Source organism: Embiotoca jacksoni, unplaced genomic scaffold, assembly GCF_022577435.1.
Source record: "Embiotoca jacksoni isolate LCO1_2020_lvr unplaced genomic scaffold, fEmbJac1.0.p SCAF_22, whole genome shotgun sequence".
In the NCBI taxonomy this organism is placed as follows: Eukaryota; Metazoa; Chordata; class Actinopteri; family Embiotocidae; genus Embiotoca; species Embiotoca jacksoni.
In genome coordinates this window covers 5,830,124-5,843,353 of record NW_027185363.1, presented here as the reverse complement: position 1 = coordinate 5,843,353, position 13,230 = coordinate 5,830,124, and the positions used below count along the sequence as shown (strand labels likewise).

The 13,230-nt window shown below is 41.3% G+C and overlaps 1 protein-coding gene across 12 annotated transcripts in view; it reads left to right on the top strand.

Annotated features, from left to right (window-relative positions):
• Positions 1-12,708, top strand: part of LOC138203013 (adhesion G protein-coupled receptor L2-like) — an 83,619-nt gene extending 70,911 nt beyond the window's left edge. For 5 of the 12 annotated variants that reach the window (XM_069157493.1, XM_069157482.1, XM_069157483.1 and 2 more), the window contains 6 exons: positions 1,929-2,020; positions 3,464-3,632; positions 4,385-4,513; positions 5,583-5,679; positions 6,758-6,883; positions 10,658-12,708. In XM_069157493.1, coding sequence (XP_069013594.1) covers positions 1,929-2,020; positions 3,464-3,632; positions 4,385-4,513; positions 5,583-5,679; positions 6,758-6,883; positions 10,658-11,520 — 1,476 coding nt within the window. In that variant the 3' untranslated portion in view covers positions 11,521-12,708. Of the gene's footprint in view, positions 1-1,928; positions 2,021-3,463; positions 3,633-4,384; positions 4,514-5,582; positions 5,680-6,757; positions 6,884-10,004; positions 10,059-10,657 lie in introns of all 12 variants that reach the window. The other 7 variants (XM_069157492.1, XM_069157491.1, XM_069157485.1 and 4 more) reach the window with 4 other exon arrangements.
• The last annotated feature ends 522 nt before the right edge of the window (positions 12,709-13,230 follow it).

Genomic DNA, 13,230 nt, shown 5'->3' with positions numbered 1-13,230 from the left:
GTCATTTGCTCAGTGGGAAATCGAGGGTGATGGTAGTGGGGGGTGAACATGGAAGTAATGAGTGTGTGAGCCAGACAACCATTACCACAGCTCATAGCCCTGCTGAGGATCATGACACATCCCCGGCCAATCCCCGCGCACGGACATCTCCATCTTCACCCTTCAATATTTAATGCAGAGCACTGGGTGTGCACAATGCAAACAGACACACAGACACACACGACGGGTGTGCACGCATGCATTCAAAAATGCATGCATACAGCCCTGAACAAACACACGACGCATATCCAAACGGGCGCATGTGGAAACGCACATGTAAATCTGTCCATAGGCTGTAAATACATGCAAAACCTGGAGGAGCACTGCATCGGCAGCGCTGGTTTCATGTGCATTATTTGGCAGAGAAGTGAGAGACCTGAACATTGTAGCGGACGTCCCCTTGGAGACCGAACATGAGGAGGGGGGGAGTCCATATGCAGTTTGCCTCAGCTTTCTGCAGAGTGCCTACCCAGCTCCTCGTCTCGCTGTCCGTCCATCCGTCCGTCCGTCTCATTGGATCTGTGTCATCACTTACAGCCGTGTTAAATGCATGTCCCGCCACTCGACTCATGCGCACGTAAATCGGCCCGTGAGGCTGGGAGACGAAACTCTGCATTACTCTAAGCTGTGATCTAAAAGCCTCTTTCTGTCTTCTTAGCCACTCCTTTTTCTTCCATCTTTCTCCCTGCTGTTGTTGGTTTCCATCTGTTTTCCACTCACACTCTCTTTGTTTCCATCTAAAGACCATTCTCTGCTGTCTTGCGGTGTTTCAGAGTACATCCATATGGGATAATAATGAAAATCTTGGTGCTTATTTGTGAATGAAGAATTGAAAATGACGTATTTGATAAACTGAGAATATTAAATCTGCATCATTATGGTTTGTTTTCTCGCAGACTCATGCTTTTTATTTTCCTTCATGAACAGTAGATTGGTCACGCTTTAAAAATGCACGCTCGAAGCAGATATGGGATCAAAGTTTGTAATGACATAAAAATTCGGATATATCCTGAATATTTACAGAAGAACATTTTAAAGGTTAAATATGGTACTGGGCCAAATTGAAGCACATCTCCTCCCTCTTCCTCTGTGGCTACAGGCCCCGCAGTGCTTACATCCTGAGAGCATGGAAATCTTTCTGGATGTATGGCTTGAATCACTTAAATGTTTTTCCTGGCCTCAGTAAAATTTGTTTCAAAAATATGGCATTCACCTCCATACTTTCCCGTCTGGGTTTTTCTGGAGCTTTTGTCTGCAGCACATCAGATCTGTTTGAACTTCACCATATACACATATTGTGGATTTGTTTGGGATCGACTGTAATGACAAACACGATCGAGGAAAAGACATTTTGAACGTAGCTTATGATGACGACTGGAGCTGTGTGAAGCAGACCAAAGCGATAACCTCTCACTGTTGTTTTTCCTCTTTGAAAGTGAGTGTACTTTGCGATCTGCACAGAGGCATTAAATTTTCATATTCCTCTTGGTAAAGGCATGTTTGTGTTGATGCTCACTGCAAAGACAACACTACAATATTTTTAGCAATAGTCGGTGTGAAAAGTAAAATGTTCTTTACACATAAATATATTGGTAATAATAATTTAAAGATGTATATAATCGAATATAATAGTCACGTGGCCATTTTTTGTACTGAATATTTTCACTTTTAATATGTATAATACCTTTTCCTAACGCTACTTATATACTTTAATTTAAGTAATATTTAAATACGAGGTTTTTACCTACAATGGAGTGTTTATGCAGTGTGGCAATAGTACTTGTGCGTAAGTAAAGAATCTGAATACTTCCTTCTCCTTTGGTAACAAGAGGAATCAGACTCCTTCCTAAGTGCAGTCTGTTAACCCCGAGACGCGTCTGTTTTGACAGGTCAATGTCATCTTCCTGGTGGTGACGATGTACAAGATGGTGAAGCATTCCACCTCCATGAAACCCGACTCATCTAGGCTGGGGGGTATCAGGTGAGAGGTGTCACTCAGGGAGATTGGGAGGCTGGTCTGTGGTTGCTTGCTGTGAGGCTGTGTGTGTGTGTGTGTGTGTGTGTGTGTGTGTGTGTGTGTGTGTGTGTGTGTGTGTGTGTGTGTGTGTGTGAGGGCGGTCACATGTGTGAAAAGAAAAATAATATGCACCATTACTGCTTTGCCTTCCTCCTGAAATTTCAAAAGCCGCGTTTGACCTACACGTTTATTTGATTTTCTCTTCTCTTAAACTCGACCAGACCAATAATTTTCCCTTTCAGATTTTATTTCAGTCCGTAGGTGGTGCATTTTAGTTCATTTCATGATTTCAGTATTTGCAGGACGCAGGGCTATATTGCCTTTTTTATTTCTTCATAACTGCTTTTCTGACCTTTGGTATCTTTTTGCTCCTGTGCTGGCATATTTTATAGGTTTCTTTGGAAGATGGATTCAACACATCCTTTGTAGATTTCAAGATGGTTAAAACAGAAAAAGGGCCCTCCATCTTTTTGCTTCTAGTGGGCTGCAATTGGTCCATAAAAAATACAAGTCCCTCACCGTTTCTTTGCCTGGATTCTTGTTCTACAATATGTTTGAGGGCAGGCCTACATATGTTGTGTGGGCGTTTGATTTTTGGGCAACCCTTCTGATTTTGATCCAAACCAAAAAAAAAAGGCATTAAAAAGGCTTTCAGGTTTGTGTTTAGCACTTAGAAAGTCCATATTTGTGGATGATGTATTTCACACACTATAATACATTAAAAAAAAAACTAATTAACTGTCATTAATTAGGGTCTACTTCAAATCTGCATGTATTTAGTTTCTATGTCGAATGTGGTAACTTTCAAAAGAACAGTGAAATAATTGGGGCCATTTTCTGTGATTATTCAGACGAGAAAATCATATTGTCGCACAAAAGGCACAAGCAGGCGGACAGCGAGTCTAATCAGGCGTCATTCTCAGCACTGCCTTTTGTTTTTCTGTGGGTCGTCTCTCAGCGTCATGCTGTTGTCCCATTTCTTGTAGGCTCCCTGTATCTCTCTTGGGGTGGCTCACTTCTCTCTCGTGTATCAGTAAACGACCAGCCATCATCACTGAAACTGACTAAGTTATCTTATTTTCTCTCTGCTTTCCTGGAAGCCACCAAGGACAAACCTGCTGTGTTTGCAGTCTCTTTAGCCAACAACTCTGAGGAGGACCAATGAAAAAAAAAATGTTTTTCCTCGGTGTTAAATACTGAGTGTGCACTCATTCCAAAACTTTGTATCAGCATTTATAGAATATGCCGCTGCCAGTGCAACATGTCCAAAAGCCACTAGGCAAATGAGAATTGTTTTTTGTCTTTTAAAAAGGTGCCATCCAGGAGAAGGGACACACCAAGCAAAGATGCAGTGAGTGCAGTTTTTCTGTTTCACTAGTTAATATTGCTCTTCCTTCTCTTCCCCAGATCATGGGTGTTGGGAGCGTTTGCGCTGCTATGTCTGTTGGGGCTCACATGGTCCTTTGGCTTGCTTTTCCTCAATGAATCCTCCATTGTGATGGCTTACCTCTTCACCATCTTCAACACCCTGCAAGGGATGTTCATCTTCATCTTCCACTGCCTACTCCAGAAAAAAGTAAGATTTTGCCCTTAATGACTCAAACAAGAAGTCGTTTATGAAGCCAAAATGGCAAACGTTTGTGTTTTCATGCTCTTTAAATTTGAGAATGTGAGGATTTATATCTTTGAATTGAATATTCGTTGTTTTCTGGGCTGTTTGTGAGACAAAACAAGACATCTTCTCAGAAAAGATGGTAGTTTTAACAGCTAATCTTTTAATGTTTTAAAGACTAAAGATTGATTGAAACAATGAGTCTATTAACTGATCAGCTGATCAACCGAAGGTTCAGTAATTAGTAACTGTTTAGATAGTAGATTTAAAGTCACTTTTCAGGAACAAATACCGATTGCTAGTTTCATATTCCCAAATGTGAGGACTTGTTGTTTTTCTTTGTCTTAAATGACAGTAAATTCATTGAAGTTTAGACTATTAGTCAGACAAAACAAAACAGGAGATTAATTGATGGTGAAATTGTAATTTTCCGGCACCTTTACTTTAATGAAATTCAAACAATGCCTATTTCTTTATTAATCTAAGTTGTATTGCAGTTTTGAGTCATTTGTTGCAACATTTTTTTAAATTTCCATTGACATTTTAGACATTCATACTTAGCTGCAAACATCTCAATGTGCTTCTTCGCTGTAATATTGCCATATGTTACACAGTTTTTGTTATCCCTGTCCTCACAGATATGGCATTTAAACTGCAGGCAGCTAGATGGCATTTGATAAAGATTTGAGGGGGGCTGATCTTTTATTCCTCCGCAGGTCCGCAAAGAGTACAGCAAATGTTTCCGTCAGTCACAGTGCTGTGGCACACTGCCACCCGAGGGTTCCCACAGTTCAGCCAAGACGGCCACGTCTCGATCCACGGCCCGCTACTCATCCGCAACTCAGGTACACCACCAGGTACCTAATGTATCGGGGTTCAGGCAAAATATGCAGATTCATTTCAATTAATTATAGGTCTGAATATGTTATGCTGCTCTCGGCAATATAGGCATTTTTATGTCTTTGATGGATATGTTTGGTGATATTGTTTAATTTTCTATGTCAACAAATCTAATAAAAAGACCAAAACAAAAAGTGCAAGTATTTTACCTTTTTTTTTATAAGAAAAATGTGTCTATTTGTGACCTGGTTTTGAATATTTAAATGACCTTCACGCTGAGGGCCTCAGACGGGTTAGAGATCATTTTTTTCTTTTCAACAGAGTTGTCGACAAAAGCAGACAGAATATTTTCAAACCTTCAGTACCTTTTAATAAGGACTTGAGAGAAGTGAAAAGGATTCTAAAAAGCCACATTTTCTGTTTATTTTGAAGCCAATCTTCAGATTTTTTTCCAACTTAATACAGAGGTTAGCCAATGAAATAGAAATGTCATTGTGGTACAGTGAAGGTTATATGAAGGAATGGGAATGGAGGTTTCTTAGGTTAAGAAATGTTACAGTAGAGTGTTGCTCATAAACAGAGAATCAGAATAATCAAATCTTCCTTTTAAATCAGTGAAAATAGACTTTCACTAAAATAATGCTCTCTTATTCTGTGTGTGTTATCACGGTCGGAAGGTAGATCCTTTTGAAAATAGAAAAACAAAATATCGTTGAATTGGTCTTGTAATATCTCCTATAGTGACTGTGAGATCTATCTTAAGACCACCTCTGGGAATTCTGCTTCTGCACTTACTATCGAGAGAGAAAAGGAGCTGCTGAGGGCCGATCTCTCGAATTACAAACTGTAAGATTGTCAGCGTATCCATTTTTGGCATCGGCGGGATCAATAGCACGTGTGGGGCTTTGTTGTTCCCTCGCATGAACATGTCATCAAGCAGTGTGTGACTCCTGCGTGTAGGTTTCAGTCGCAAGCCCACGTACTGCAGCCACTCAATCCTCACGGCCAAAACCTTTGAATAAGAGCAGCACCATGTTGAGTCCTGATCAGTGGCTGCTTTTTTCTCAACCTCAGAGCCGCATCAGGCGGATGTGGAACGACACTGTGAGAAAGCAGTCGGAGTCCTCCTTCATCTCAGGAGACATAAACAGCACCTCAACACTCAACCAGGGTGAGAAACCATTTCTTCCTCCACCACCACCAGACAAAACACATACGCTATTCTCTTTGTGATGAAGTTCTGGATTGACAATAAACACTTCAATGGATGCAGCCTACATAGCTCTGTGGCAGCTGGGGGGAAAAACAGAAGAAGATAAGACCTGATTTCATGTTGCACTTCTCTTAGCAATCAAAACAGTGCATTAAATGCAGCCTGTGTATCGTAAGTTCACATCCTTTTCCTGCATGTTTCTGCTTGCTCAGATCATCTAAAAGGAGAGAAATAGAGACAGAAAAAAGCTGTGACATTTAGTTTGGTATAAAATGTTATCAACAAGGACTCCAGTTCAAGTGTAGACCCTGACTGAAGGGACTGACTGTGCGGCAGCCTTCTAAATCATCTTCATCCTGCAGTGAGTGTCAGGATGAAAGTAGGGGAGTGAAACGAGCAAAGTCAGACTGAGGTCAGAGCAGGTTTTGGGAGTGATTCAGACTCCAGAGTGTGCCAGTGCAGATTTGGCTGTGGCTTTGAATTAGTTTAGATTTTTTATTTTTTTTAGACAAAAACGACGAATTTCAACACTGACTTTTCAGCGATGCATCCACATGACTGAGGATAGTTATTACATCGCTATGGATTTACATGAGCATGCTGAGGAAGATGGGTATACTGTATTATTCATGGAGGCCACTTAGACATGTTTTGTCTGCTGTCTCGACTCAATGAGTTTGTTTAGATGAATTTGTTTTACATAAACACTGCAGAGGATCGGTTGCTATGCTTTTGGTCAACACTTGTTACAATAATATTGTTTGTCAGTTACATCAGTTGACTGTTTGGATAATGGCTTGCATTGACCAGCGTTTCTATGGCAGCCTTGTCCATAATAGAAGGCAGACATATCGCAAGTCATAAATCTTTTCCATTGTCAGATTCTAGACAGCGAAGGCCTGTGTTTGTTTATGTGGACAGCTCCCTCCGACACACCACCACAGACCATGAAGTGAAAGTACCTCGAGCGCTCTTCCTCAACTGTTTTTCCCTTCCTAATTTGTCTCCCTCTCTGTTTCTCTTCCTGTTATTTCAGGGATGACTGGCAACTACCTCCTAACTAACCCTCTCCTCCGAACCCACGACACTAACCCTTATAACAACCTGCTGGCAGAAACGGTGGTGTGCAACACCCCCTCTCCACCGGCCTTTCACTCCCCAGGTGCACATCCACCCTCCACCTTTTATTCTTACAGAGATTTGTAGTTGTTTTAAAGCACAAGTGCAACATTTTGAGAAATACGCTCGTTCACTTTTTAGAGGAGAGACAGATGAATGGATTGTAACCACTCTACAACCAACAGCCTAGCGTGGTATAGCACGAACAGCGAAAACAAGTCAACCTGGCGTTGTAAAATGGGAACAAAATCTAGCTACCAGACCTTCTAAAGCTCACTAATTAACATGTTTTATCATGTTTTCTGAATTTGCACCAAAATTGATATGTAAAAAAAACAAAAACAGACGCTTGTGGTTTCATGGGAAACAGTAACAAAATCCACCTTTCAGCACCTTAAAAGCCCACTAATTATCACTTTATTTGTCTAATCCATACAAAAAGAACAATCTTCCAATTTAGAGCGGGTTATCTGCCAAACTACTTCTTGGATTTGAGCAGTTTCCAGGCAACCAGCGGAGAAAGGAACTTACCGGTCATGGTTATGAGCACTTGAACCCCACTAACAATAAAGTATCATTTTTACACATCAGTTCTTGTGTTTGTAATAAACAAATCACATATAATGTGTTAATTAGCCTGCTTTCAACAGGCTTGTAGCTGGATACGGTTTTATTTTGACAGAGCCAATTGACCCCTTCTTCCACTCATAATGCTATTCTAAGCTAAACCTCCCTTGGCTGTAGCTTCACATTTAACAGACAGTTATTGAGAGTGATATCAGTCTTCTCATCTAACGCTCTACCAGAAAGCAAATAAACATATTTCTCAAAATGCCGAACTATTCCATTAAGTGTGTTAGATTTACTGGAAGCATGAAAACTCTTGAGGTTGTGGCTGTGGCACAGCATGAATGGATATGTTGAGAATAATTACACAAGATTTTACCTTTTTGCTCTACTTCATTCACACCAGCTCTTTATTTTCAGTTCTTCTTATCTACGCAAGTTTCTCCTTTGTAAATACAGAAGGAGATAAACACAGAGACGTCAATGCCATCTTATCTCGTCTACTTAGCAGTCATATGGGAATTCCTCTGTGTCGTGCACAAGCTCTGCATGTTTGCCCAGATCATTTATGCCACTACCCTGTACTCCCGATTGATATATTTACAACATGTCAAAATCTTTACGTTTACCTTAGCTCACTTTAGATTAGATGCAGTTTAAATCATGTTTATGGTGACCTAGTTCCTCGCTGGCAGAGCAAAAGAAACCCAATCAAAGGAGAAAAAAAACAGAAGCACATGACGCAATGCGGGCAGAGTCACAGCCCTCAGATATTCAAAGGCGTTCGATGATAAAAGGGAATATACGAAAACAGCAGTATGGTGAACGTGGGTACGGAGCGGTAATGCAGTAGCATATAGCGTTAACCCACCGCAGTAATCACAGTGTTGTTTTGTGCCGAGAGGTGGCTTACAGCACAATGAGAGCACTTTACACTTAGAGATAACGAAGCACGGTTGGGACCAAACAATGTCTGCACAGAAAATCAAAGACATTTTGTCTTTCTTTTTCACCCCTTTTCTCAGCAGCAGCCGAGCAGCTCAAACGCAGAGCTCGGTGTGTGTGCAGACGGCTTGTGCTTTATTGCCCTAAAATGTTTACCTGCTTAATCAGTGTAGGATAATTGCATGTTAACACTGGAGCACAGGAGACAGATAAAAAGTTGGCGATATTTAATTAGCAGATCATTGTAAGCGTGAGCATAAACCCCTCTTTTACCTGTGGAAACACCGTCTCCACCCCGTCTGAGGCGAGCTGCTGTGCTCAAACAGCAGAGGAAATACCACCCATAGGACATACTAAACAGCAGCTCCAAAAGCAGTGACAAATAGGAAAAATTCAAGTATTTAACATATGGAAACTAGTTTGAAGAGAGGAGGCAGTGATGTGACACACAAATGTCAAAACCTGGTGTGAAGATCACCAGCCAAGTATGAAATACATGCAGTGAGACTGTCAAGTTTAACACAAGCTTTCTCAAAATTTTGCCTGCTATAGTTATTACATTTAGCTTCTCCAAAAGGCTGAGCGTGTACTCTATTATAAGTGTATTAATACGAAGTAATACTGTGCAGATGTTTATCTGATGCAGTAAACTTGGTAAGGAGAACATCTTGGATGAATCTCTGCTGGAACGGTTCCAAGAGTGCAGCTGTCGCCGTGTCCAGTTGAATTCTGTTCACATCATTTACCCACCTCTCCCGGTAGACAATACCTGTATGCAATAAATTCATTCCCTGCGCATAAACAAATGCAAATGTGGAAGAGGGTTGTATTCAAAGAAGTGTCTAATAGTCGCTCCACCACCACCATCTCTTTTTTGCCCTTTTGCTCTCTGGCTCCTTTCACTCATTTTAGAAATGTCTTTGATGTTGTTTTAGAGCTTCTTTTTTTTTTCATTTGCAATCATTCGTTTTCTTTTTTTTTTTACATGCATGTTTGAAACCTCTGACTAGTTTTCCCTTTTTTTGTGTGAAAAGACTGCCTGTGACGACACCACCCTCACCCGACAAAATGTCAGCCTATCACTAACAGATTCGCAATGTACCCAGTAAAAATAGTTTTCATCAAATCATACCAGCCCTTTCCTTTTTCATCCTGCTATTTGAGCTCAGTCATAGGGGTACACAAAATTAGAGTGATCTGTTGTATGTGTGTGGGTGTGTGTGTGTGTGTGTGTATTTTGTTCACATAAAATTGATAGACGTACACTTCAAAAGGTAAAAACACATAATGTGTCATTCAAAAAGAAATGGTTTCATCAGGAAATGTATCTTCTTTTATTGTCGACTTTTAAAAAAAGACTGTGCTTGCTGCTGAACCCTTTCACCTGCTGAGTCCAGGATTCAGTTGTCCTTGATTTGTCCTTTAGCGCTCTCAAACTGGTAATCACGTAATTTCATTCTCCATTCAACTACAACAATTGGAGCAAGGCATCACACAGAGCAAATTACGGTTAATTGCAAGGACACGATTGGAGTTGGATCGACTGAATCCGGACTGGATGTTACGAGCTTCCACTTTGTCTTATTTCACTGATTTTGTTGTTTCTGCTGCAATTGAAAAAAAGCATCTGTTTTACTTTTTTTGCAAATCAGCTGTTCTTAGGCCAGATAGCCTGAGCAGACACACTTGATGTGAGTGGTGGCAAAGTGAGTCATTGCACCGTGCCTGTCTGTCGTGGTGTGTGGGGGTTGTTGCTGTGCTTGTGGGGCCCCAGTGCAGAGAGGTGGCTAGCCATCTGTGTTTGACATTACTCTTTTGTCTTGCCTTCTTTTAACAGGTGTAATGTTTTATTCATTGTTAATGTCACAACACGTTCTCATCAGCTTGTATTTTTTTTTTATTATTTATTTTACCCCCATCCTTTGCTGTTTTTATCCTGCTGCTGTGTTGTTACCTGGTCATGAGCTACTTTATAATGTGTTGCTGTTTAATATTTTTCAAATTGTAAGTCATCGTATGTTCTCATTTCTTCAATATTGTTCAGGATAATCTCTTAGATTGGCATTACTGATATTCAGCTATAATGAGGATGGACATGGTTGGAAGATAATTGGGTTTTTCTTTGAATTATAAAAGTTTTTGGACTTGTATGAAATTAAAATTAACCCAGAGATCAAAGAGCACAAGAGTGAAGTGTCCTGAGCAGTATCAAGTGTATGTGGATGGTGTAGTGGAGAGTGTTTTGTGCTGGAAAACAAAAGCTGAAAAATTATATCTCACCTGCTCTTTTTACCTTTCCTTGCAGGACAGCACTCTCTGAGCAACAGCAGGGACATCAGTGCCATGGACACCCTGCCCCTCAATGGCAATTTCAACAACAGCTACTCCCTGCGAGACGACGACTATGAGGCCGTGGGCGTTCGAGCCCCGGGTGACCTGGGGGGCCTCAACCTGGACGATGCCGCCTTTGAGAAGATGATCATATCTGAGATTGTCCACAACAACCTCAGGCCCCGAGGGGCGGCCAAAGGTCGCGACACCCCGAGGGAGAGGGACAGAGCCTTGCCTCCGCAGACCAGGGTTATAGTCGACCGAGGCGGGGGTGGGAGCGGCAGTGAGGATGACGCCATTGTGGCAGATCATGCCGAGGCCTCATCCCCCCAGAGAGAAAGTGGAAGAGGAGGCCACGCCACCCTGGAGCTGCTCCTGCACCCCCACCACAAGGAGGCGCTGGAGGCCCCCCTCCTGCCCCAGAGGACTCACTCCCTGCTCTACAGCGCCCAGAAGGCCCCCAGGCGCCTGGAGGGGCAGAACGACCATGGCTCCGAGACTGTTACCGCAGTGGAGGACATGGGCTCCCATTCACCCAACAATAATAGAGACTCCCTTTATACCAGCATGCCAAACTTGAGAGACTCTCCCTCGCCCTCAGCTTCGCCGTACCCCCCGGAGGAGGAGGAGGAGCTCTCCCCCTCACCCCAAAGCGAGAGCGAGGACACATATCATAAAAGCATGCCTGAGCTCGGCGATGCACCGCAGCCACTGTCCTATTACCACATAAACCGAGGCACCAGCGACGGGTGCATCATCCCACCCAACAATGAAGACTGTGCGCAGGAGGGAGAGGCGCCCAGCGACGGACAAATGCAGCTCATTACCAGCCTCTGAGCGGGTCGTCCTTGTTTGCACATGTTCTAACAGATGGGTGCTTTCAGTTGATGTCAAGAGAGCCGGCGAGCCTGGCTCCGCACTCCACATGCCCTTCCTGTTAGGACAGGAAGTGAAAAGTTTTTTGGGTGGGAAAAGGAATGAATAAATAACTTTTGCACACAGATCTCATTAACACACAAAAGACATCCATCTGGGGCCGGGCGAATGTGGGCTGTGAAAGCTCTGCTGTTGGACTAAAGAGGTGCAGAGAATAACACACGGGCCGTTGTGTCCGAGATACGTCTGGCATTTCTGTTGTACTGAGAGAGGAATCGAAGAATGAAGGATAAAAAAAAATACTCCAAGCAAAGAACTATGAAACTCCTGTCATATTCCTGGGGGACTTTGCAGAACCAGGGTCTTTGTAGTCAAGAAGTACAGAACTAGAACTAGTGTGGCTCCACTATACAGTCAGGACTGTAAGGTTAAGAAACCACTAATTCAGACTCAGGCCTTATATTTTCTCTATTGCACATTTAACTGTTGTCAAAGTAACAGCTGAAGAAAATATATTTTGCTGTACCACTAGTGTAATAAGTAAAACAAAACAAAAAACTGAAAAAAAATACAAAAAAAAAAAGAAATGGCAACCATTCAGTAGTTGTGCCCTTTCAATGTTAATAAGACTCTTCAGACAAGGTTAATCAAAATGGTGGAAATGTGCTTTTTCCTCTCACACTTGACTTGTTGTAGTATGTTTGAATATGAAAAAAAAAAAAAAAAGTTTTGAGAGATATCAATCCATATGAAATCATGCTCACGTCTCTGCTTGTGAAGTGCTTTTGCTTTCATGAATGATGAGTTTTTGCCAGTAGTATATTTGTTAACACCGGGCCATGCACAGATTTGGAGTGAATTGGATACTTGTGTAATTTATTTTACTTGAAGGAAATTGTCAGGTTTAAAGACTTATGTTCATGTCAATGCGGTATTGCAGTTTTTGCCATGGACATGTTTCATCCTTTGACACTAATTAATTTATTAACTATTCAGAAAAAAACAAAAAAAAGAACATGGTTGGAAAGCGTGAAAAGTTGTTGCAGCACTGATTAGGTTCATTTTATTTCTTTTGGAAGAGCCCATCATCAGCTGATATTTAATTCAACTCCTGTTTGATATCAAATAAATGTGAAATTTTTTCTTGTTCGCAGACGTCTGGTTGCTTATTCATACGTTGCCTAATAAATCTGCAACGATCCATCCACATAGCAAAAAGACAAATAGAGGATAAGGCTGGGAAAATATTCCAGATTTTTGTTCTGGTCAGTGAATCCTGCAAAAAAAAAAAAAAAAACAGTCAACAGATGTTCTTCTTTAAAGACTTGTCATCAATGTATAGTTTAATTTTCCCAAAAGTTTTAATAATTTACTTAAACAGCTGAAAATGATAGTTCTTTTTTAATCAGGGATAGGTTGTAGAATGAGAGTTTACTGGGGTCTATTTTCAACTGCGGATTGATACACATTTTGTATGCTGGTGTAGTGTGGCAGGAGGACTGAATGTTAGGTATGGGTCATGATTTTCACATTTTTCAAATAGCTATGAAATCATAAAAAATATATCATTGAGTAGTTTCTGGGAATACATATTTTAATGTTTTATTTTACAAATATATTTGTCCATGTTTTCACTGGTACCTGGTGGTAAGGCGTTACTCCGATCAAAAG